At 40.9% G+C, this 23745-nt stretch overlaps 2 protein-coding genes across 4 annotated transcripts; both read right to left on the bottom strand.

The window, feature by feature from the left end:
- Positions 1-632: 632 nt before the first annotated feature.
- LOC103482220 (uncharacterized) lies at positions 633-8252 on the bottom strand. Its single transcript, XM_081602006.1, has 4 exons — positions 8202-8252; positions 2730-5437; positions 2452-2544; positions 633-2368 (listed from the first exon to the last, which is right to left on the bottom strand). The coding sequence occupies exons 1-2, from the start codon at positions 8250-8252 to the stop codon at positions 4580-4582; spliced, it is 909 nt and encodes a 302-aa protein (XP_081458132.1). The 3' UTR covers positions 633-2368; positions 2452-2544; positions 2730-4579.
- Positions 8253-9376: 1124 nt separating this feature from the next.
- Positions 9377-22326, bottom strand: alg14 (ALG14 UDP-N-acetylglucosaminyltransferase subunit). 3 transcript variants are annotated; one of them, XM_008438242.3, is made up of 5 exons: positions 19004-19232; positions 18698-18849; positions 11612-11734; positions 11254-11288; positions 9536-9729 (listed from the first exon to the last, which is right to left on the bottom strand). In XM_008438242.3, the coding sequence occupies exons 1-5, from the start codon at positions 19215-19217 to the stop codon at positions 9687-9689; spliced, it is 567 nt and encodes a 188-aa protein (XP_008436464.2). In that variant the 5' UTR covers positions 19218-19232; the 3' UTR covers positions 9536-9686. The 3 variants fall into 3 exon arrangements, with proteins under 3 accessions (XP_081457738.1, XP_008436463.2, XP_008436464.2); XM_081601612.1 differs by lacking the exons at positions 11254-11288; positions 19004-19232 and adding an exon at positions 22233-22326 and having other exon boundaries at positions 9377-9729; XM_008438241.3 differs by lacking the exon at positions 11254-11288 and having other exon boundaries at positions 9377-9729; positions 19004-19230.
- Between the last annotated feature and the right edge of the window lie 1419 nt (positions 22327-23745).

Here is a 23745-nt window from a genome sequence, read left to right as displayed (position 1 = left end):
TATTTCCATTTTTGGTTGGTGGTGTGCCTCGGGATTTTTTCAATTAAAACAGTGTACCTTGACTCAAAAATGGTTGAAAACACTGGGTTAGATCAACCAATGATCTAAGATTGAAAATAGGAGCAAAAAATGGTGTAGGATGAACTACTGCATTAGGTAGTCAGATGTGCCCATCTTGTCCATTTAAATCTAGTGATTATTGAAGTTTTTGAAGTATTGATTATTGATTATATAGTATACAGACTTCATAATCTGCACTCTTTTGGTTGAATGCAGTATTTATTTCCACTTTGGCTTTATGTTGTTTAGTTTTTATTCAAGTACGTTTTTTGTTAATGGAGACTGAGAATCCATTTTATTTTTGTTTTTGGTTGTTTTGTTTATTTAGTTTATCAGTTCCAGTGTTACGTGTTCTTTTGAAAATAAAGTGCATCTATCTATGGCAGGAAATCGCATGCATTATTACGTAATTTCCATAAAATCAGTGTCAAAAAGTCTTGAAACAATATTATTGTTTATCGCAATAATTTTTTAGACAATTAATTGTCCAGCAAAATTTGTTATAGGCCTATTTACTGGTCTTTCAAATATGATGAGATCATCAAATAAACCAAAGAAACAAGGCAAGACAATGAAATGATTAAGTACATTTTGGGTCTTTTCCAGTACCCAACAATATTCCCAAGGACACTGTTTCAGCAGAAATACATTAAATGGTTTAAATACAAATCAAGTTAGAGGGTGATAATGAGGTATTGTATTCCTCAGATTATTAGATCCACTGGACGCAGGGGTGCTCAAACTTTTTGAGACCAAGATCTACTTTTTCTCTCACCAGCCACCTGAGATCTACCTCATGACACAAAGACATAAAAATAGCAAATTAAACTCTATTGACTTATTTTATATGCGAATATACATCAGTTATAGCAGAAATAATAAGGTGACAGTTTCTTCCTCAGTGAGATTCTGACACTGGGAGCAGCTTACTGGTTTCTCAGTTAGAAGCTGGTTGCAAACCTGACACCAGCAGGTGTCAGTCAGTCATGGTGGATCTGAAATGTGGTTTGATGACCTCAGTATGAGAAACTACAGACTGATAGGAGGAACCAAAGAGCCCAATAAAGGTAAAGGCAAATCTTCTGAAGTCGGGATATAATTAATTTAATTTCACATACTTATTGTGGTAGAATTTGTTAAAACTTAATGAAATATATTTGTCCTATTTGATGCTGTGACGTATGCTCACAAACGAAGGAGGTAATTAGTCCAAGTTTGTCGTTTATTGAACGTTCAGAAACTACAGCAGGTGTAATGAGCCACAGCAAAGGTAAGCAAAGGTAAAACAATCCAAACAGACTATCAACTGAAAACATCTCCTACCTTTTTTCTTTGTCATTTAAGCACACCCGTTGCCGTGGCAACCGCCTGCGCCCCGCAAGTCGAGCAAAGATTATATTAAAAACACAACATTCAGTCCGTTACATATCAGGTTTCCAGGCTTGATATTTATTTCTCGATTATTAATAATCCTCTCATGAACACAGCGGTGGTTGAGTAGCTAATTTAAACTCCTGCTCTGCTCTCAGTCGGTCTTTGAGTCACATTTTTTTCTCTTTTTTTTTGTTAATGGAACCGAAACGCACTGAATTGCGCAACAACTTGTTAAAACAATAATTACTGAGATTATTAATTTTAACATGTTTCGTTGACTTTATATAATTATTCTTTTTTAATGAAGCTACAAACGTTTAAGATCTTAGTGAATATTTTTGATAAGCCTGCAGAGGAGGAAGTGCTGGCCTCGGCGTCCTGGCGGCGTTCAGTTTGTCACCTGCTGCCGAGATCGACTCAAAACCTTTCCCCGATCGACCAGTGGATCGCAATCGACGTATTGAGCTCCCCTGCACTAGAGGATCACTGACTTGCTTCCTGTCTGGACATCCAACTTTTAAAGCAATTTCTCATTAAAATTGTCATTATTTACTGAATGACACTTGATGACACTGTTGGTATGTTCCTAACAGATGTTATGTCATGTTTATGACAGTATCATGTAAGTCTTATGGACACTCCGTCACATAAAGTATTACCCACATTTTTTTCAAGAGCCAATATTCTATAACAAAATTGTACAAATTGTTAATATATTCAAAGTTTACAGACAACATCCTTATTAAAATTAGCACAATAAAACAATAGGTACACTTTGGAGGAAATGTGAAAACTGTTTCACCAAGGACAGAGAATTGTTTTAATCCAATGTCACAGTATTACTGCAGACAAACTGACATTTCTCCTTCCTAAGAACAGTAAGGATCAACGCCAGAACTTTCCCATTCACTGAACCACTGTACTTTATGGAAACCTACAAAAAAAGAACAATAGAGGAATTAAACAGAGAAAGCATTTGTATTTTAAAGAGTACAGAAAAATAGCAACGAGACTTACAATTTTAAGACGTGGACTCGCTATGTATGTGACATCATCAGAACTGATGGAGATTGGTTCACTCTGGACAGGTCACCAGTCCATCACAGGGCCCTGAAAGCCAACAACAAATAAAATGTATGAAAGAGAAATGTTAGATTATCAAGAGGAAAAATTCTGTTCAATTATTTTATAATCAAATCATGTTTATTAAGCACTTAGAGTTGGTAACACAGCAGTTTTTGCTGTTGAAAATGTAGCTAGCTGCTCAGTAAAAAAAATAAAATAAAAATACTTACATCATGAAGACGATGTGGAGGTTCATCCTCATAGCTGGTTGGTGATCTGGTGGAGTCAGAGTTTCTTCTGAGACAGAAACGTCTTTAGGTTTTCTATCACCAGATTTCTCTGGCTTCCTCTTTCATCTTCATTTGCTTAGACTGCAAACATATGTTGAAGATAAAATAATTAATGAACAAATTATAACAATAACCTCACATTATCAAAGTTTGTCATAGAGTTTAATTAAAACCAGGTTAAGTTTATGAAGAAAAGTATATTAAGTCGTAACAAACAGAGCCTCCATGCAGTTATAACATGAATGTTATAGTAATAATCATAAAAGTCACAATAAAATTGATAAAATTAATTCTGAAACCAACGTAAGTTATATATCTTTACTGCACTGTTTATAATTAAACGAAGATAATTAATAAGCAAAATTACAACTAGCTAGCAACACTTAGCAGCCTTCGTCCCTTCGGTTCCTTTTGTGACTCACATTTCATTTCCATCGGTTGTTGTCCCGTTGTGTTGTCGTCTAACTCGGACGTCACCAGCTTGAATTTACTAAAATTACTAACTATTATCAAGGCCCTCTCTTTTTACAAGGCGATATTATGAGAGTAAAAATGGCTAATCTGAACAGCGTCTGTTACTGGCTTTCAAGGCTTTACTTCTTTTTGTGGCGTTTTTCAAAAAAGACAAAAGTGTGCAATACCGCCACCATCTGGTTTGGAGTATGAACTGGAGCTAATGCAGTTGACTTATAGATCTTACATCATACATCTGAAAATGGATTGGGTACTATGTTAAACATTACACCAGTATTATCATTTTTTTATTCTTTGCAATTTTAACAAAAATAGTAAAAGATTATATAGGCACCTAAAAAGGCATACTTTTTAGGTATACCTAAAAAGTATGCCAGAAAAGTAATTTTTAGGTGCCTAAAAGGCATACCTGTGCATATGTATTAATTAGTTTTATTTTGTAACCAGGTTGCTGAGTGTTGCAGATTTCTGCCCAGGTCCTTCTTGAAAATGAGATCTGGATCTAAACGGGGTTCACCTGGTTAACTAAAGGAAATAAAAAAAGGCATACTTTATTAGCCTAAAATATACACTGAGTTCCGATGGGCTCACCACCTGTCCGAGGGGCCAAAGGGGTCGGGTGCATTGTGCTATGGGCGGCAGCCAAGGGAGGGGACCCTGGCGGTCTGATCCTTGGCTGCAGAAGCTCTCAGGACGTGGAATGTCACCTCTCTGGTGGGGAAGGAGCCGGAGCTAGTGTGCGAGGCTGAGAGTTTCCGGCTAGAAATAGTCGGCCTCACCTCGACGCATGGCTCTGGTTCTGGAACCAGTCTCCTTGAGAGGGGCTGGACGTACTTCCACTCTGGAGTTGCCCACGGTGAGAGGCGCCGGGCTGGAGTGGGCATACTTGTTGCCCCCCATTTGGGCGCCTGTACGTTGGGGTTCACCCCGGTGAACGAGAGGGTGGCCTCCCTCCGCCTACGGGTGGGGGGACGGGTTCTGACTGTTGTTTGTGCTTACGGGCCGAACGGCAGTTCAGATTACCCACCCTTCTTGGAGACTTAGAGGGGGTACTGGAGAGTGCCCCTCCTGGGGACTCCCTTGTTCTACTGGGAGACTTCAACGCTCACGTGGGCAATGACAGTGAGACCTGGAGAGGCGTGGTTGGGAGGAACGGCCCCCCCGATCTGAACCCAAGCGGTGTTCTGTTGTTGGACTTCTGTGCTCGTCACGGATTGTCCATCACGAACACCATGTTCAGGCATAAGGGCGTCCATATGTGCACTTGGCACCAGGACGCCCTAGGCCGCAGTTCGATGATTGACTTTGTCATCGTCTCATCGGATTTGCGGCCGTATGTCTTGGACACTCGGGTGAAGAGAGGTGCGGAGCTGTCCACTGACCACTACCTGGTGACGAGTTGGCTCCGGTGGTGGGGGAGGAAGCCGGTCAGACCTGGCAGGCCCAAACGTGTAGTGAGGGTCTGCTGGGAACGTCTGGCGGAGTCCCCTGTGAGACGGAGCTTCAACTCTCATCTCCGGCAGAACTTCGAACACGTTCCGGGGGAGGTGGGGGACATTGAGTCTGAGTGGACCATGTTCCGTACCTCCATTGCCGAGGCGGCCTATCGGAGCTGCGGCCGCAAGGTCGTTGGTGCCTGTCGCGGCGGCAACCCTCGAACCCGTTGGTGGACACCTTCGGTGAGGGATGCTGTCAAGCTGAAGAAGGAGTCCTACCGGGCCTTTTTGGCCTGTGGGACTCCAGAAGCAGCTGATGGGTACCGGCGGGCGAAACGGCATGCGGCTCGGGTTGTCGCTGAGGCAAAAACTCGGGCGTGGGAGGAGTTTGGAGAGGCCATGGAGACAGACTTCCGTACGGCTTCGAGGCGATTCTGGTCCACCATCCGGCGTCTCAGGAGGGGAAGCAGTGCAGCACCAACACTGTTTATAGTGGGGATGGTGCGCTGCTGACCTCAACTCGGGACGTTGTGGGCGGAATACTTCGAAGACCTCCTCAATCCCACCAACATGTCTTCTGTTGAGGAAGCTGAGCCTGGGGACTCTGGGCTGGGCTCTCCAATCTCTGGGGACGAGGTCGCCGAGGTGGTCAAAAAGCTCCTCGGTGGCAGGGCCCCGGGGCTGGATGAGATCCGCCCGGAGTTCCTTAAGGCTCTGGATGTTGCAGGGTTGTGTTGGCTAACGCGACTCTGCAATATCGCATGGACATCGGGGGCAGTTCCCCTGGACTGGCAGACTGGGGTGGTGGTCCCACTGTTTAAAAAGGGGGACCGGAGGCTGTGCTCCAATTACAGGGGGATCACACTCTTAAGCCTCCCTGGTAAGGTCTATTCAGGGGTCCTGGAGAGGAGGGTCCGTCGGATAGTCGAACCTCGGATTCAGGAAGAGCAGTGTGGTTTTCGTCCTGGTCGTGGAACACTGGACCAGCTCTACACCCTCAGCGGGGTCCTGGAGGGTGCATGGGAGTTCGCCCAAGCAGTCTACATGTGTTTTGTGGACTTGGAGAAGGCGTTCGACCGTGTCCCTCGGGGGCCCTGTGGGGGTACTCCGGGAGTATGGGGTACCGGGCCCTTTGATACGGGCTGTCAGGTCCCTGTATGACCGGTGTCAGAGTCTGATCTGCATTGCCGGCAGTAAGTCGGGCTCGTTTCCGGTGAGAGTTGGACTCCGCCAAGGCTGCCCTTTGTCACCGATTCTGTTCATTACTTTTATGGACAGAATTTCTAGGCGCAGCCGAGGTGTTGAGGGGATCCGTTTTGGTGGCCTTAGGATCGCATCTCTGCTTTTTGCGGATGATGTGGTCCTGTTGGCTTCATCGGAACGTGATCTGCAGCTCTGACTGGAGCGGTTCGCAGCCGAGTGTGAAGCGGCCGGGATGAGGCTCAGTGCCTCCAAATCCGAGGCCATGGTCTTGAGCCGGAAAAGGGTAGAGTGCCTTCTCCGGGTCAGGGGGGTCGTCCTGCCTCAAGTGGAGGAGTTTAAGTATCTGGGGATCTTGTTCACGAATGAGGGAAGAAGGGAGCGGGAGATCGACAGGCGGATTGGGGCAGCGTCTACTGTGAAGCGGGCGCTGTACCGGTCCGTCGTGGTGAAGAGAGAGCTGAGCCAAAAAGCGAAGCTCTCGATTTACCGGTCGATCTACGTTCCCACCCTCATCTATGGTCATCAGCTTTGGGTCATGACCGAAAGAACGAGATCACGGGTACAAGCGGCCGAAATGAGTTTCCTCCGCAGGGTGGCTGGGCTCTCCCTTAGAGATAGGGTGAGAAGCTCGGTCATCCGGGAGGGACTCAGAGTAGAGCCGCTGCTCCTCCACGTCGAGAGGAGCTAGTTGAGGTGGCTCGGGCATCTGGTAAGGATGCCTCCTGGACGCCTCCCTGGTGAGGTGTTCCGGGCACGTCCCACCGGGAGGAGGCCTCGGGGAAGACCCAGGACATGCTGGAGGGATTACGTCTCTCGGCTGGCCTGGGAACGCCTTGGGATTCCCCCGGAGGAGCTGGAAGAAGTGGCTGGGGAGAGGGAAGTCTGGGCCTCCCTTCTGAAGCTGCTGCCCCCGCGACCCGACCCCGGATAAGCGGAAGAAAATGGATGGATGGATGGATATACACTGAGATGTAATGAAAAACATACTGAAATTAATAATTTAAAGTGTTAAGTGAATTTTTTAAAATTCTGTTTTGCTATATTCTATATTTTAAAATATACACAAAATATCTGACAGATATTTTAAATATACTTGAACAAGTGTATAATTACACTTGGGCAAATGCATATTTTGTTCACTTAAAATATACTTTTATTTAATATATTTCTTAAAAGAGTATTTTGGTACAATTATATTTAAGTGTGTTTAAAGTTATAATTTCCAAATTGGTACAGGCATACTTTTAGTATACTTCAGATATATTTATAGGTAGTACACTTAATACTTAATATACTTAAAATGTACTTTCACAAATGTAGGTATGTTTGAAATATACTAAAGTATAGTTTATTTCACTAGGGATTAGTTTCACCTGTAAAATGTGTTGTAATGGATCTTTCTGTGTTCTGGTACCTGATGTGTTTGCAGTACTGTAGTGTGTATGAAGCATGTAATGTACAATGTGGCAAAGAATAATAATAAAAGACGTTAACTAAAAGTGTACTTAATTAGCAATTATAATAAACCAAAAGTGTAATCGTAGCATACTGTGATCACATTGCTAATATATAACACATGTAATACCAATATACCATGAAAGTACACTTGGAACACTTTAGTACAATTTAAATACTATAAAAATACACCAAGCACAAAATTAGTTGCTCCAAAATAACACACTTTAAGTTAACTAATCCTAAGTGAACTCAAAGTATACTCATGATTAGTCTGACTTCAATTATACTTACAGTGGGGAGAACAAGTATTTGATCCACTGTTGATTTTTCAGGTTTTCCCACTTGCAAAGCTTGTAGATGACTGTAATTTTTATCATAGATTCTCTTCAACTGTGAGTGATGGAATCTAAAACAAAAATCCAGAAAAATACAATGTATGATTTTTAAATAATTAATTTCCATTTTATTGTGTGAAATAAGTATTTGATACACCAGAAAAAAGAAACTTAATATTTGGTACAGAAACCTTTGTTTGCAATTACAGAGATGAGACATTTCCTGTAGTAGTCCTGTAGTTTGCACACACTGCAGCAGGGATTTTGGCCCACTCCTCCATACAGATCTCCTCCAGAGCCATCAGGTTTCGGGGCTGTCGCTGGGCCACACGGACTTTAAGCTCCCTCCAAAGATTTTCTATTGGATTCAGGTCTGGAGACTGGCTAGGCCACTCCAGGACCTTCAGATGTTTCCTACGGAGCCACTCTTTAGTTGCTCTGGCTGTGTGTTTTGGGTCGTTATCATGCTGGAAGACCCAGCCACGACCCATCTTCAGTGCTCTTACTGAGGGAAGGAGGTGGTTGGCCAAAATCTCACGATACATGTCCCCATCCATCCTTCCCACAATATGGTGCAGTCGTCCTGTCCCCTTTACAGAAAAGCATCCCCAAAGAATGATGTTTCCACCGCCATGCTTCACGGTTGGGATGGTGTTCTTGGGGTTGTACTCATCATTCTTCTTCCTCCAAACATGACGAGTGGAGTTTAAACCAAAAAGTTCTATTTTTGTCTCATCAGAGCACATGACCTTCTCCCATTCCTCCTCTGGATCGTTCAGATGGTCATTTGCAAACAGACGGGCTTTGACATGCGTTGGCTTGAGGAAGGGCACCTTGCGTGCACTGCAGGATTTTAATCCTTGACGGCGTAGAGAGTTACTGATTGTTTTCTTTGAGACTGTGGTCCCAGCTCTATTCAGGTCATTGACCAGGTCCTGCTGTGTAGTTCTGGGCTCATTCCTCACCTTCCTCAAGATCAATGATGCTCCACGAGGTGAGATCTTGCATGGCGCCCCAGACCGAGGGAGAGTTTCCGTTATTTTGTATTTCTTCCATTTTCTAATAATTGCACCAGCTGTTGTTGCCTTCTCACCAAGCTGCTTGCCTATTGTCCTGTAGCCCATCCCAGCCTGGTGCAGGTCTACAATTTTATCCCTGATGTCCTTACAGCTCTCTGGTCTTGGGCGTTGTGGAGATGCTGGAGTCTGATTGATTGAGTGTGTGGACAGGTGTCTTTGATACAGGTAACGAGTTCAAACAGGTGAAGTTAATGCAGGTAATGAGTGGAGAACAGGAGGGCTTCTTAAAGAAGAACCAACATGTCTGTGAGAGACGAAATTCTTACTGGTTGATAGATGATCAAATACTAATTTCACACAATAAAATGGAAATTAATTATTTAAAAATCATACATTGTATTTTTCTGGATTTTTGTTTTAGATTCCATCACTCACAGTTGAAGAGAATCTATGATAAAAATTACAGTCATCTACAAGCTTTGCAAGTGGGAAAACCTGAAAAATCAACAGTGGATCAAATACTTGTTCTCCCCACTGTAAGTATACTAAAATTTAATATACTTAGCATATTTATTTTTCACCAGGGTTTCTTAGCATGACAGGATCAATATTAAGAATACCACATTCAGGATTTGCAGACAGGATTAATCAGGATCTGGACCTCCTTCATATTTCAACTTTAATTATGTATACATCTGAAAACAGCAAGTATGAAAAATACATAAGTGGAACAGCAGACATTCAGTCCTTTCTTTGCAACTTAGCATCCATGTTTTATCACCTATCAAACTATTCTTCCCAGAAAAATGGCTTTGGGGTATTTGTCCCTCAGAGATGACCATTGTACAAAAAAATAGTCAGATACCAGGTACAGGATCCTGCCGGTTAAAGACAGTGTCTGCACTCGGCAAATGCTTTCAACATACACTATCCCGACTTTCTTTATTCCCAGAATTCTGAGTAAAAGTCCAGTCATGCATAGAGGAACACACGTCCCTGGACCATTACACAGCACCTGTGAAAACACACAGACACAAAGAGAGAGGGCTGAGCACATTTGTAGGATCCAACACTGACAAAGATCAGAACATGTTTGTCTCTTCAGGATGGCAGTAAATATGTCATGTAATGTCATGTTGGCCTTAATCAGAGAAATGGATGTTGTAAACACACTTATATTCAAAGTTGAAGGAAACATTTAGACAAAATGCTTCTCATGCTATGAACACAAAGTTGAAAGAGAGATGACTCTGTCTAAGGCCCCATATTACGTTGGGCCGGCCCTGCATGAAGAGCCGCTGAGCTGCACATCTCTGTGCTGGAATCTAACTGGACTCCCCCGGTAGCCCTGTATGCCAGTTCACCTCTGCTTTTGGGACATTTTGATATATTTAATTGTGGAATGTTTGTCTTTATGCTGTGGTTCAACGTAACGTTCGGTTAAGGTGAAGCAGAGAGCAAACAGTGAGCTGGTGGTACCTGGGCTCTGAGGTGCGTCGTGGTGACGGTACCGTTTCTTTATATCAGAATGCAGGGTTTCCACCAGAAAACTTACTAAGCCTGGTGGTTGGGGCACTAGGGCGGTCATTCATTCAGCAGCCCACCGTGTTTTCAAGTTAAAATGTTTAAAGTTGGAAACATTTTTTAACTCAACAGGAAATTTGAGAATATCAATTGATAATTATGTGTTATTGGAAGATTAATGTTTGAATACTGACTATAAAGTCTTAAATGCAAACATTCAATAAAACTTAAATAAACAAGCAATGCTTAGCCTGGTGGGGACTCAAGTAAAGCCTGGTGGCCCACCAGGCTTATAATACACCGAGGATGTTTGATAAAGACAGACATTCTTTATATCTGTCGGTGGGACCGACTCAGGCTGCATTTGGTCCAGCACTGGGCAGAGTCAGAAGTTTTCTCTGCAGCTGAGCCATTTCTGTGATTGTGGTTCAGGAGGGTTCTGTCCCGCTATTGCGAGGACAATTACAAAAAATAAATAGAAAGAGTTTTTCTAACTTCAAAATCAGTTTTTATTCACAAATAAGTGTTGGAAAAATATATTATTGTTCATAATTTGATAGTCTATAGGGCGAAGATTTGCCCCCCTCCTCGTTACCATGGACCTGGTGTCTGAACAACATGGAGGCAGAGAAACTGAGAATCTATTAAGTCATTATTAGACTGAGGGCAGCCAGACTAGCTTATTTCGCTAATTTATTATATTTAGCTAAATATTATTGTTGAGGGGCACAAACAGGCCTCCTGACACACATATTAAAGAAAAATGTAAAAATTGAAAGAAAAAGAAAAAATCTCGAAACGGGCACTAGGGGCATCAAGGATCAAAGGGGCAGGGACTCGAGCTCTTTCTGTTATCTTCAGGCTTTTTTTAGTGACTTGGTCTTAAGCCATTCATCCATTATTATTTTTAAACATAATTCTTTGGTAAGCTAACTTTGTGCTCACATCACGACAAATAACCAGTTGTTTACATGCAGTACCTCACGCCTGGGGATTACAGTTTGAGAAAGACTACCTTAGAGTCAAGCAGGTGGCTCCTACTTCCAGCAGCTAAAGATATAGAGAGACGTTAGCTGCCAGAGGTCTGGAAATATCCAGCTGGACAAAAGGCGTCGTCACAGAGCAGGTCAAAAACAAAATTACAACCTTGTGGTTCACACACATGTTGTCTACCAAACCAACTGTACACTGTGCTCTTGGCAGACAAGTCTCTGGAGCTTTTATTCACATTGGTTTGACTCTAGTCTTAACTTCATCAACAGAAAAAAACCCAATTGTTTTCTGCTGTTGTGAATCATCTGAAAACAAATCAATAATGTGAAGTGCAGAGAGAATCAAAAGACATGTTTCTGTCAAGGTTTTGGGTCACTCACCACATCAGGTTGGAGTCTGAACACCAAAGGGATGGAGTATCTCAGAGCGTTCAGGGTACTAACAACAGAAGAACTCCATGACTGGGCCACCTCTCGGCTCCGTGGGATCCGATTGATGGTGAACTAAACAGTTAAAACATAGTGAGGACTTTATTCTTTTGGATCCGAGTAAATAATTACTCCCTAAACTTGACAACTTCTTGCTTCATACTTGGCAACAAGAAGTGTTTGATAACAGGCAATGAGTAATTTTTATCATTGTGGACGAGTGACGCATACTCTTTGCAGAATTTTCATTCAGCAACATTGGAAGATTTTCAGCATGAATGTCCTGTTGAAGATCATGCAAAAACATTTTAATCCATAAATTCAGATGTTAACTAGGGGAATCTCAACTTTTTATTTTGATTTATGAACCAATCAGCGATGGACTTCCAAGTGTGCTCCAGATCATTGTCCTGCAATAGAAATTGATGGTTGGACATTATCTGCTATAGAGCAGAGATCATGTTTCCATCAACAAGTCATTCAGGCTCTGAAGCACTAAAACAATCGTATACCACCACACTATGACCACCATGATAGCCTGTAGGTAGGATATTGTTTTTATGAAATGCTGTATTCATTTTACAACAGATGTAACAGGATGCACACCTTCCGGAAAATAGTTTTCAAACCCTAGAGCTGCAAAATACATCATCATAGCAAAATCAGTGTGGTCATGTTCCAATGAATTATTTAGTGCTATAATTATTGGCATATGTGTTCAAATTGTTAGGAACATAAATTTTTCATGCCAATACACCAGTTGGAGTCTCACAGGAGCAGAATCTCACACAGAACACAAATGACATTCCCCAAAATGCTAAAAGTCACAGAGTGATGAAAGAACATGAGAGAGTGAGAAAAGGATGAGATATGCTCTTTGCTGCAGCCCTGCTTCCAGACTGATAGTAGTCAGAGACTTTGATCAGGGCCCAATGTGTTGCTTTTGGAGATATTCCTTTTAAGGCAGAGTTAAAACACTTGTATTCTTCCCAACTCTTTGAAGCAAATGATCACATTTCCCAGATAACAAATTATGTTTGATGGTCGTTTTTCACCCTCATCTTGTGTGTGACTTTTATGCTTTATTGACCTACAATCCATCATCTCAACATTGATTTCCATGCTTATTCATTTGCTCCTGCCTGGTGACCTCCACCTGCCTCATCAGGCCTGGGCTGATTGATCTTAGTACTAAGACTACAGATCAGTCAGAGGTAAGAGACTATCTTCAAACTTCTCCATTTTTTGCCTTTCTGTAAATGGGAAAGCAGTAACGTGTCGGATCAGTGTGGGACACTGACATAACTGTTCTGTGGAGTTCAAGAACACCATTTTTAGTTCTCTTGGTGCATTCTGGGCCATATTTGGCTCCTCCCATTGCTCTCCAGCCCTGTCCTTTACTTGGAGTGGTGATTCATGTTAACAATTGAATTCAGCCATCCATGTTTCAATTTATGATTGGCTAATATGGTCTTTTGAGGAACTAGGAGGGTATTTGAATTATAGGAAACTTTATTGACCACATAAGTAAATGATTATTTTTATCATAGATAATGGCATCTCTTACGGACACTTTTCCAGGTACAATGGACATTAATTAGCTGTGGTCCTAATAGAGGTTTGGTGCAAGACTAATTTGAACCCATAATCTTACATACAACAAATTAACAGATACCATTTTTTCTCACTGTCTGAAGTTAAATCAGACCAAATCTCTTGTTTTAAGTCAGAATGAACAAAGTTATTTTCATTTGCTAAATGCCACAATAATGAGAGAAGGAGTACATCAAAGATTTCTTTATTTATTACTGTTTATGTATAATTCCTTAATGTGGCAGAGCTGTCTTTGAACTGGATGGTTTGGGTGAAACCTTTGGGTTTCCTTCCACAAGTTTTTCACAACAGTTTGCTGTTGTTCTGGCCCATTCCTCCTGATGGAACTGGCATTAACTCAGTCAGGTTTGTAGGTGCCTCAATCTCACATATCTTTCCAGAGTTGCCCACATTCTCCATAGGACTAAGATGAAAACATTGTCTTGTTCTTGAGCCACTCTATACTCTGGCTGTTTGCTGAGGGTCATTGTCCATCTGGCAGACTCATATGAACCTGAGCTTTAACTCCTGCCTCATGTCTTTTAGATGTTGCTTCAATATTTTTCAGTGATTCTTGAGAATAGGGACAAAATGGGTTTTAATTTTCCCTTTTTTTTTTTTTATTATTTCTCAACCTTATGTATATATGCAAATATGACAAATAATGTTTTGGAAATGTAAAGATGCTAAGGTACAGGCTCCCAGTTGCAACATTTTTTTTAAAATTACATTTTTAATCGACCTGACCCAGAACTTTGTCATCACCATCTGACAAAAATAAATACAAAATCATTTTTAATGACCCTATTAGTGATATTTTTACTCATTTTGCAGACAGATGCTTCTCAAGAAACAAAATAAATATTATTTAAAACCAAAAACAACAAAAAGTCCATCTGACAGAGTTGACACTGCATGACGGAGTTGACACAGAACTGAAGGTGGTGACAAACTAGTGAGTAAAAAGAAGAACTTGATACATGTGAAGTAATGCAATTTATGTAAAATACATTAAAATGAATGAATGAGGGCACATTTAAGTGAGATTTGACAACAATTTCACTGAAAGAGTCTCAAAAACTCTGATGGAGTTGACATCTGACGGAGTTGACAAAAAGCCAAACTACCTCAATTTATATGATGTTATTCTGAAGGAGGCCATATTGTAGCTCATCAGGTCCATGAAATCTTTATAATATACCAAAATTAAGCTTGTATTTCACAAAATTTCATCAAAGTTTTGTAAATTGTCAGTTATGGTGTTGACACATCATGGTTGTGACAAACAACGTAGGAATAAAAAGAAGAAAAAACTAAAGAATAACATAAGCTAACCAGAGCTAACTAGCCCTCTTAGCAAAGGAAGAGAAGGGAAGTGGTCATGGGGTCCTCAGAAGTTCTGGTGCCCCCAATAATGCCTGATTTTTTTTTTTTTACATTCTTTTCATTTCTGACGGTGTTGACAAAAACTAGGGACAAATTTCAATTGAGTTGGAAAATATATATAAAAATTATTAATTCAATTTATTGATACCTTTATAATTATTTATATGACTACTTATATTTAATTGTCATAATATATAATTTTAGTATTTCTTTAATTGTTTTAAACTATTATAATGTATTGAGTTCTGCTCCTGGACAAGGGATTTTACAGGCATCATCCACCGACTACAATGTTTAAAATAAAAAAATATTCAGCAAATACCTGGAAAATATACATTGTTGTGCTCACATGACCCAGGTTAGTTTAGTCAGATATTTGAAAAAATAATATTTTGTGTATATTTTATTCAAATTTTGTGCTTTATCCATAGGACCTGTTTTGTCCCTATTCTCAAGAATCACTGTTTTATATATTTCCTCATAATGTAATTAATTAAATTCAATTTCAATTCAAAACTACTTTTTAATCCCAGAGGAAAATTTAATATTGTTACAACTCATTTAATGAAAGAGTTATTGTAGATGGTCATAGCTGAGGACACTGGCTCAAGGTATAGCTGGAAATAAGATCAGCTACCATAACTATGCGGATGATACTCAGATCTACATCACGATGTCACCAGGTGACTCTGAACCCATCCAATCACTGAACAGATGCTTAGAACAGATCACTGTGTGGATGTGCCAAAACTTTCTCCAGCTGAACAGAAACAAAACTGAAGTTATCATCTTTGGACCTAAAGAGGAGCGATATAGAGTTACAGAACTAGAATCAATGCACAGCTTCAGTTATTACAACTAAAAACCAGCGATCAGCCTGAAACCTGGGAGTAGTGATGGACTCTGACCTGAACCTTCAGAGCCACATTAAGACAGTCACAAAGTCGGCCTTCTATCACCTGAAGAACATCTCCAGGATTAGAGGTCTGATGTCTCAGCACGATCTAGAGAAACTCATCCATGCGTTTATCTTTAGCTGCATTGATTACTGCAACAGCGTCTTCACAGGTCTGACTAATAAATCAATCCTCCAGCTGCAGCTGATCCAGAAGCTGCTGCTCGGGTTCTCACTAAAACCAGGAAGTCAGACCACATAACACCAGTTTTAAAGTCCCTACACTGGCTCCCTGTAGCTCAGAGAATAGACTTTAAAATACTGATGTTAGTTTATAAATCACTGAACGGTTTAGAACCACAATACATTAAAGATCTGTTATTGTTGTATCAACCTTCCAGACCCCTCAGGTTCTGGTTCTGGTTCTGCTCTGCATCCCCAGAACCAGAACCAAACGAGGAGAAGCAGCATTCAGCTTCTATGCACCACAAATCTGGAACAAACTTCCAGAAAACTGTAAAACAGCTGAAACACTGACTTCCTTTAAATCTCAACTAAAAACCCACCTGTTTAGAGTTGTATTTGAAATGTAATCAATTAAGAATTTAATGATGGCACTTGACTTACTGTTATGTTTTGATTGTTGATTCTATGTTGCATGACTTTGTGTTTTTGTTTTTATGATGTAAAGCAGTTTGAAATGCCTTGCTGCTGAAATGTGCTATGCAAATTAAATGTGGCTGGCTGGCTGACTGACTGACTGACTGACTGACTGACTGACTGACTGACTGGAAGGATGTCCTGTAGCAACAACAGTCTGTATTACAACAATTTGAAGAAGCCTTCCACTGACTTTTTTAAGGCAGTTTCATGAAGTGGATAGTCAGGATTGCCCATAATTTTCTTGATTTTGTGCTATGTAAAGCAGCTGCGCTCTGTTGTAAATCACCCTGCTGCTCTGGCTACACATCATAACAAAAGAACAAAGAATAAGTATTGGCAAAAACAATCAGTCCTGCTTAGGAATGCTCCAATCAGGTTTTTTGCTGACAATTCCAAGGGCCAATCACTGATCACATGGATTGGCTGTTCAATTTTTGCTTTATGTATAAATGCTACTATGTAATCTGGCAAAACAAAACCATAAAATCACCTAATATAGACAAACACATTCAAAATACTTGCAGGCACAATGCAACAAGCGTTTTGACTGAACGCTCAAAGAACGTTCAGTCAAAACGCTTTTGAGCGTTAATATTAAACAGTAAGACTTTCACACTAAAATATACATAAAGTCAAATAAATATCACAACACTGTCTATATAAAATAAAAAAGGAAACATTCATTTAGAGTCAAATGTAGGTTGCATCAAAATAAACAATCCTAAGTTACTAAATCAAAATTCTACATTTTATGCTGACTCTGATCTAATTCTGCTAAATACAGGGAGAAAGCAGAGGAGCTCAATTTCTTTTCACAGATTATCTGTCTCATGATGGACTGGCAACCTGTCCAGGTGAACCTCGCCTCTCGCCCATTGACAGCTGGAGATGGTCACCAGCACCTCAATGGATGTACATTAGGACATAGTGAAAGTTTTAATTCATATGTAAAAACATATTTCTAAGTTACATGCTGCAGCTTTAAGTGGGTGTTCAATGTAACACTGGTTCAATGTCTGGTGGAGTGGAAACAGCACTACGTCTGAAACATTATATCTCAGTAGTGCGTCACGGCAGTTCAACAGCAAGAGCAGAACCCAGCATCTTACACCGCTAGCCCAAAGACTTCACTTTTTTATTGGTTATTTGCTTAGCTTTCTTACCATCATACTAATCTGGCTGAATGCTGGCAGTTTTGTGCTGCTTCCAAGCTTACTGTGGGTAATACACTAATATTTAGCTAAGTCGTGGTTTAAAATCATGCATGGCACGAAAGGTTTCCCTGCTTAAATCAGCACACGTCTAAGCCTGTCTTAAGTTAAACCATGACCATTTGGATGGTCCAGGCGAGTCATGGGAGAAAGTTATGTGGTCAAATGAGATCAAAACAGAACTTTTGAGTTCTATTTTTCAGTTCTAAGAGAAATTCATTTAATCAAAGTATGTCAAGAATATGTGTGTATGTATTCCACCTTAAGTAGTGGAGACCTAAAGCAGTGGAAATCATCAGCAGCACTGACAACCTCAGCTGGACACCTCACATCACTTCACTGGTGAAAAAGGCACAGCAGCGCCTGAACTTTCTGAGACGAATAAAAAGAGCTTTGCTCCCCCCTCCCATCCTCTCCACCTTCAACAGAGGAACAATTGAGAGCCTGCTGACCAGCAGTATCTCCATGTGGTCTGGAAGCTGCAAGGCCTCAGACTGGAAGTTTCTGCAAAGAGAGGTGAAGACAGCGGAGAGGTTCATTGGAGCTCCACTCCCCCCTCTCCAGAACATTGCACACAGACGAGGCTTAGCCAGAGCAAACCAGATCCTCTCTGATTCCACCCATCCTCTCCATGGTCTGTTCATCCAGTTGCCGTCTGGCAGGAGATTCTGTAGCATCCGCTGCAGAACAACCAGACTCAGAAATAGTCGTCTCCTACTGGCCACCAGATTGCTCAACAATCCCATCATGAAGACTGTCTGAGGCTGTTTGAAGATACTAAGTTATGTACAATCTGCACATTTTGGACCAGAACCCGTCTAATTCCTGAGCATTCTGATGTTTGGACATTCCCATCATGTCTATACTTGCATAACTGTTTGAGCAGATGAAGGAAGTGTGTTTTAAGCATGTGGAAATTCTTCTCCAGGCTGAACTAGTGAAGCTCACAAGTATCTTCCTGATATTTGGACTAATTTCCAAGCATCTGAAATGATGAAAGCATCATGTCACAGAAAGCAGGGTTTTCCACATCTACAGGTAATTAACTCTGTCAGTCAATCAAAAGTTTGCAAACCCATGACGTCATTATCCGGGTTTTCGCTCATTGTTTACAGAAATAGTAATCATTCTGTACGTAAAGCTCTGATTCTGAAGTCATTAAAAAAATCCGTGACATATTCTCTCTCTCTCTCTCTCATTATTGTGGCATTTAGTACCGAACATGAATCATTCAGGTCATTCTAACTGATCTACTTACTAACTCAGTAAAGTCGACACATTGGCCTGTACCTGGACGTCAGAGTGTGACTCAGGTTTACATCTTTCAAAGGCGACAATTTTCTCCTCACTCATCTTGTCAGTGTCAGCGATCACATAGTGTCGAGGTGTGTATGCAGCAGAGAGGCTGTCCATCAGCCGCAGGATCTCTGTGGTGTGACCACCTGGGGACAGACAGAAGAGAAGCCAAATCACTTGGTCACCAGTTTGTTTTTACTCATGATCCGTCACTAAAGTGAACACAGGACAGCCGGTCTGATCTGGTCAGACAGGAGAAGAGGCTGGTCCAGCCTGCAGAGTCTCCATGTTGAATCTCACCTGATCCTGCAACGACCAGAACCGCAACATGACTTCTGGTTTTGGGCGGATTAGATCCCGAATTTAAGACAAAATAAACCCGAAGAAGAAATAATAAAGCTGTCATGAATAGAGAGAACACAACTCCAAAAAGCCACATCACAGCAACTACGGAGGCTGTTTTAGACCAAAAAGACATTACTTCTTCTCCTGAATGGCGTTCATTTTGTTGCATTGCGCCCCCTGTCGTTTGCTTCAGTGACAACTTACATTAAATCAGCATTTTTACTTTTTCAGTGCTGCTGAAAAAGTAAAAAGCCTTTCTCGGACTCATAAATCTCTATCTTTTAGTTAATATGTTAACTGTTCCACACATTCCTCCATCCAGCTGAGCGATTCTGCTCCTTTTTAACTCTCCTTCAAAAATTGACATTTATTTTTGAAAGAGGCTGTTTCAAGATCCACATTTTCTTTTTCTTTTAGCTGACTTGTCTCTCTTATCCAATGGATGTGCCCACTTCATCATATGCGTCCCATGTGGCTGCATGACAGTGAATAGGTTGCTAATAGTCCATGACGTCAGCTGTTCTATCTGTGAAGAACACATGAAGCCGTCCTACCTTGTGCTTATGCGCATGCGCACATGGATGCTACGTCACACAGCAGATTTCTTACAAATTACATCCTATCTGTGGAAATTTCGTTTCATGTGTTTTATTTGATCGAAGATTTTTATTTAATTTATGTCATACCTGACTTTCATTACACTGTTGTACTACATGGTTTTAGTTTACATGGCAGGCAGTGCAGATATACCCTAACCCTATATATATATTTATAAATGGCTTTACTTGCCGTCTGCAAAGTCGTTACTACTGTAAACAACTCATTGTTGGCGGTTAATTAGGACAAAATATATTGTTTTGTGGACTATTTTGTCCCTATATTTTCAAGTATTTTTGTTTAATTGCACTTTTAATTAAACCTTGTTAAATAGATGTTATGAGATTGAAGCTGTGTAATAGTAGTTTAATATTAGTGTATTAATCGTATCCTATCATTTCAGGTGCAAAGTGACCTACTCAGTTCTGTGGACACGTGGCTGCGCTGCATCTGATAAAGTCATACAACTGCACTGTATTAATGCGCAAAAAAGAGTTGCAGTGATCTGTATTTGTAGATGTCTATGTTTAATTTATTCCAATAAAAACTGTTTCCCCTGCCTTATTCTTACAAACACCTTTGTAATTAAAAATATTTGTCAAAAGGTAGGAAATTCTAATAAAAGGATTAGTGCATACATCGATGTATGGGGTTGAGGTTAGGGGTATTGCTTTTCATTTTAAACGGGTAGGATATTCAGATGAAGTGATCTTCTTGTGGTTTCGTCATGAATATAAATTGTTCCAATGCTAAGCTAAGCATAACTCCTAAGCTTCCACTTCAGAACACCAGGATCTCCGGCGGCTCAGGGCGGCGGTAATGACGGAACCCAGGACCGGGTCTTCCGGCGGCGTCCGACTCCGGGCGGGCAGATCGCCAGCCGCGATCCCCACCACTAATTCGGGCTGAAAGTAGGATTGCCACTCGTCCCATAAAATACGGAAACGTCCCGTATTTGGCTGTTAAATGTTGCGTCGTGTTTTGAACCGATACCAGACGTGATTTGTTCCGTATTTCTATAAATGTCCGATAGACACGCCTATCACACACCTATCAACACTAAGTGCAACAACGACCAAAATAAAACACAGGAAATATTCTTGTAAAAAATTAAATTCTCGTTGCGGGAACTAAAGGACCCCTGAACGCTACGGACCGACGCTGTTGTCACGGTTGCCTAGAGACGGACACTACACAGCCGCGGTGAGGTGCTATCAACCTGCATCTTTTTAAAACATCCTGACCCGATTCCTCACCATCCTTAGAAGCAAAACTTCTCGTAAAGATACAGATGTGAGAAGGAAGACGCGAATCCCAGGCTGAATAATGTTAGTGAGGATGAACACAGGCAATAAAAAAAAGTGTCCATCGTGGCTCAGTGTGATACCAAACAGAATAGATCAGGAGAGGAACACAGCAGATCCTGATATGGTAACATTTTGCTATGATTAAGTTTCTTATTGTGCTTTTAGTTGACAATATTGGTTTGATTATTTGCTTATTTAATGTATAATAATTGCACTAAACTTTTTTATTTTACTTGAGAAATATTTTCATTGCTACCCTAACTTGATTGATTTTATATTTAAAGAAATGACTCCCCTGATATGAGTGAAACAACATTGAAACAACATTAGGCAGAAACACTGAATCTACATTGAAGCCTGGCATTGAAACAGAATTGAAAGTGGTCGGTGACTTACATGTTGAATTAACGTTAGAGTTTCAACCACAACTGACACTATATCAATGTTGATTCAACCATCATTTGAAAGTGAATCTACATGCTGTAATGAAGGCCGCTGTTAGCAGGGTTGTCTGTGTGTTAAATGTTGGTGAATAAACACCCAGCGGGATTTGCACTGTTTCTCTGCCTCAAGTCTCCTACTTCCTCCAGCCGCTAAGGGCCATTCTAACAAGTGGTGTCAGAAGTGGGATCGGAGTCACAAAGTGGAGTTGAGGATGACAAATGACAGAGAAAAGAGGAAACAAGACCAACAGGAGGATCCTGATGATGGAGCAAAGTCGTCTGCTGATCAGGTGGGCGTGGCTCCAAGCAACCCTGACAAGATTGAGGAGCTTGCAGATTTGGTGAAATCCCTCATTCAGTCTCAATCAGTGAGAGACCAACAGTTTGCAAAAGAAGCTTCCCGTCAAGAGCATAGATGGAAGAGTATGCAGCACCAGTTTCACCAAATACAGCAGCAAGTGAATCATCTGACACAAGACTCTGGAGGTGACCAGCTACAGTCTGGAGCAGCACAGCCTCAAGATGACATGGATGACCCAGGAGAAGGGCCAAGTCAACCGTCTTGGTGTGTTGGGCCAGAGAGGGATTTCAGCATGCAGAGAACCTAAACTACATCCTCTGCTGCCTAATGATGACATCGAACATTTTTTGACCACTTTCGAAAGAATGGCCCAAGTCTGTCGATGGCCAAAAGAAGAATGGGCTATCCAGCTAATTCCCCTACTGACGGGCAAGGCACAAAGTGCTTATGTCTTGATGGATCTTGCAGACTCAGACGACTATGACAGAGTGAAGGCGGCCATATTGCAAAAGTATGAAATTACAGCTGAAACCTACCGTCGATGTTTCCGTTCCTTGGACATTCTTCCTGGAGAGACTCCACAAGAGCGCCTGAAAGAAATGTTTTTCAAGTGGGGTAAACCGGAGAAGGCAACAGTGAAAGAAATTTCAGAGACAATTATTCTGGAACAGTTCCTGAGAATGGTTAACCCTGAACTAGAGGTGTGGCTTCGTGAGCATGACCCAAAGACAGCAGAGAAAGCAGCACAACTGGCTGAGGTCTTCACGGCAGCTAGACGAGGGACAAAAAAACAGTACTTTTGGCCGAGACTCCAACTTTGCCCACAAAAGTAAGTCTGTTAAGGAAGAATTTTTATATTACAATTAAATTTAGCAAAACTCTGGCTCTGATTCTTCCTTTTGATCCCGGGTTCTCTCGCGTGGCCACGTGTGGGGACAAAAACACAACAATGCGTGTTGACGTCACAGAATTACAGAATTTAATCCAATCAGAAGAAAATATAAGATAGTACAGGAAACTGAAGAAACACAGATACAAACATTGTTACCTGAGACAAGAAGACAAAGAAATATCAAGGACGTCCTTGGAGAAAGAGCTGGTGCAGAAGTAAAATAAATCAGCTTTTTTCTAAATTGTTTCCCTTTTGCACAAACTTTTATACCTGTAGGTGTGTTTTCCTCTTTAATGTATTCAAATGAGGCGTATCTCTAGTTGACCAACTGGAAGGCATCTCTGGCCCTTATTGAATTTAGAAAAAGTCCCGCAATTTGTTCACAAGATCAAACACCTTTTGTTAAATAAGGTAGAAGCAGACTCTCCGAATTCATGGTGGTTTATGGCTTTCACAGATCAGTGTGAAAAGCTAGAACTTCCTACTGATTGTTTCCAGACAGACAAAGGGCAGATCAGAAGATCTTGGCAAACAATCTGCTTTAACTACAGTAAAATATATCAATAGGTCAGAATATGTTATAAATTTTAAAACTATAATTATGGTATTTCAATCAAGTCATGATAAATTCTAAAAGTAACTTATTTTAAATGTATTTTCTTAACACTATCCGGCTCTACAGCCATCTGGGCCAAGAGAAACAGATGCAGGAACCTCACAGGTAGCTGTGAAATTCTGGTTTCTCTTCTGCTCTGCCAGGAACAAACCTTTAATACTGTATTTTAATTCAATGAAAAGTTCTCCAAAAACCCAATTTGTTCTTCTGCACTCAGCATCTCCAAAGTTTAGTCCTGATATCAAACCAAAAGCAATAGATAATATCAACAGAAAATAATGAAGTACAATTCCTGTTTCTAATTAGGAATTAGAAACAAATAAGAATTAAGACATTAATTCACCATAAACCTAAGTATTTTCTAATACTAAACAAAACATTTTCATGTGATTCTAATATAGTCAGAAATACAATTTCAAATACATTCATCATTAACTAAATTAATTCTAAAACAAGCTAATAGAATTTTCAGTCAAAACATGTTATTAATAACTAAGAAAAATGTCTTACAAATTAAATGTTAGTGATTTAAAACATTTTA

This window comes from Poecilia reticulata, chromosome 20 (genome assembly GCF_904066995.2).
Source record: "Poecilia reticulata chromosome 20, P_reticulata-male-v2, whole genome shotgun sequence".
In the NCBI taxonomy this organism is placed as follows: Eukaryota; Metazoa; Chordata; class Actinopteri; order Cyprinodontiformes; family Poeciliidae; genus Poecilia; species Poecilia reticulata.
This window is presented reverse-complemented; position numbering and strand designations above follow the sequence as displayed.

Excerpts from the sequence above, each read along its gene's own strand:
- alg14 (XM_008438241.3), bottom strand. The coding sequence starts at position 19,217 with ATGCAACAAAATGAACGCCATTCAGGAGAAGAAGTAATGTCTTTTTGG. Across the intron at positions 11,735-18,697 it reads AGTCACACTCTGACGTCCAG|TTCACCATCAATCGGATCCC; the intron begins GTACAGGCCAAT and ends TTAACTGTTTAG. Across the intron at positions 9,730-11,611 it reads TCAGACTCCAACCTGATGTG|GTGCTGTGTAATGGTCCAGG; the intron begins GTGAGTGACCCA and ends GTGTTTTCACAG.
- LOC103482220 (XM_081602006.1), bottom strand. The coding sequence starts at position 8,252 with ATGGATGGGGACATGTATCGTGAGATTTTGGCCAACCACCTCCTTCCC. Across the intron at positions 5,438-8,201 it reads CCAACCACCTCCTTCCCTCA|CCAACACAACCCTGCAACAT; the intron begins GTAAGAGCACTG and ends GAGTCGCGTTAG.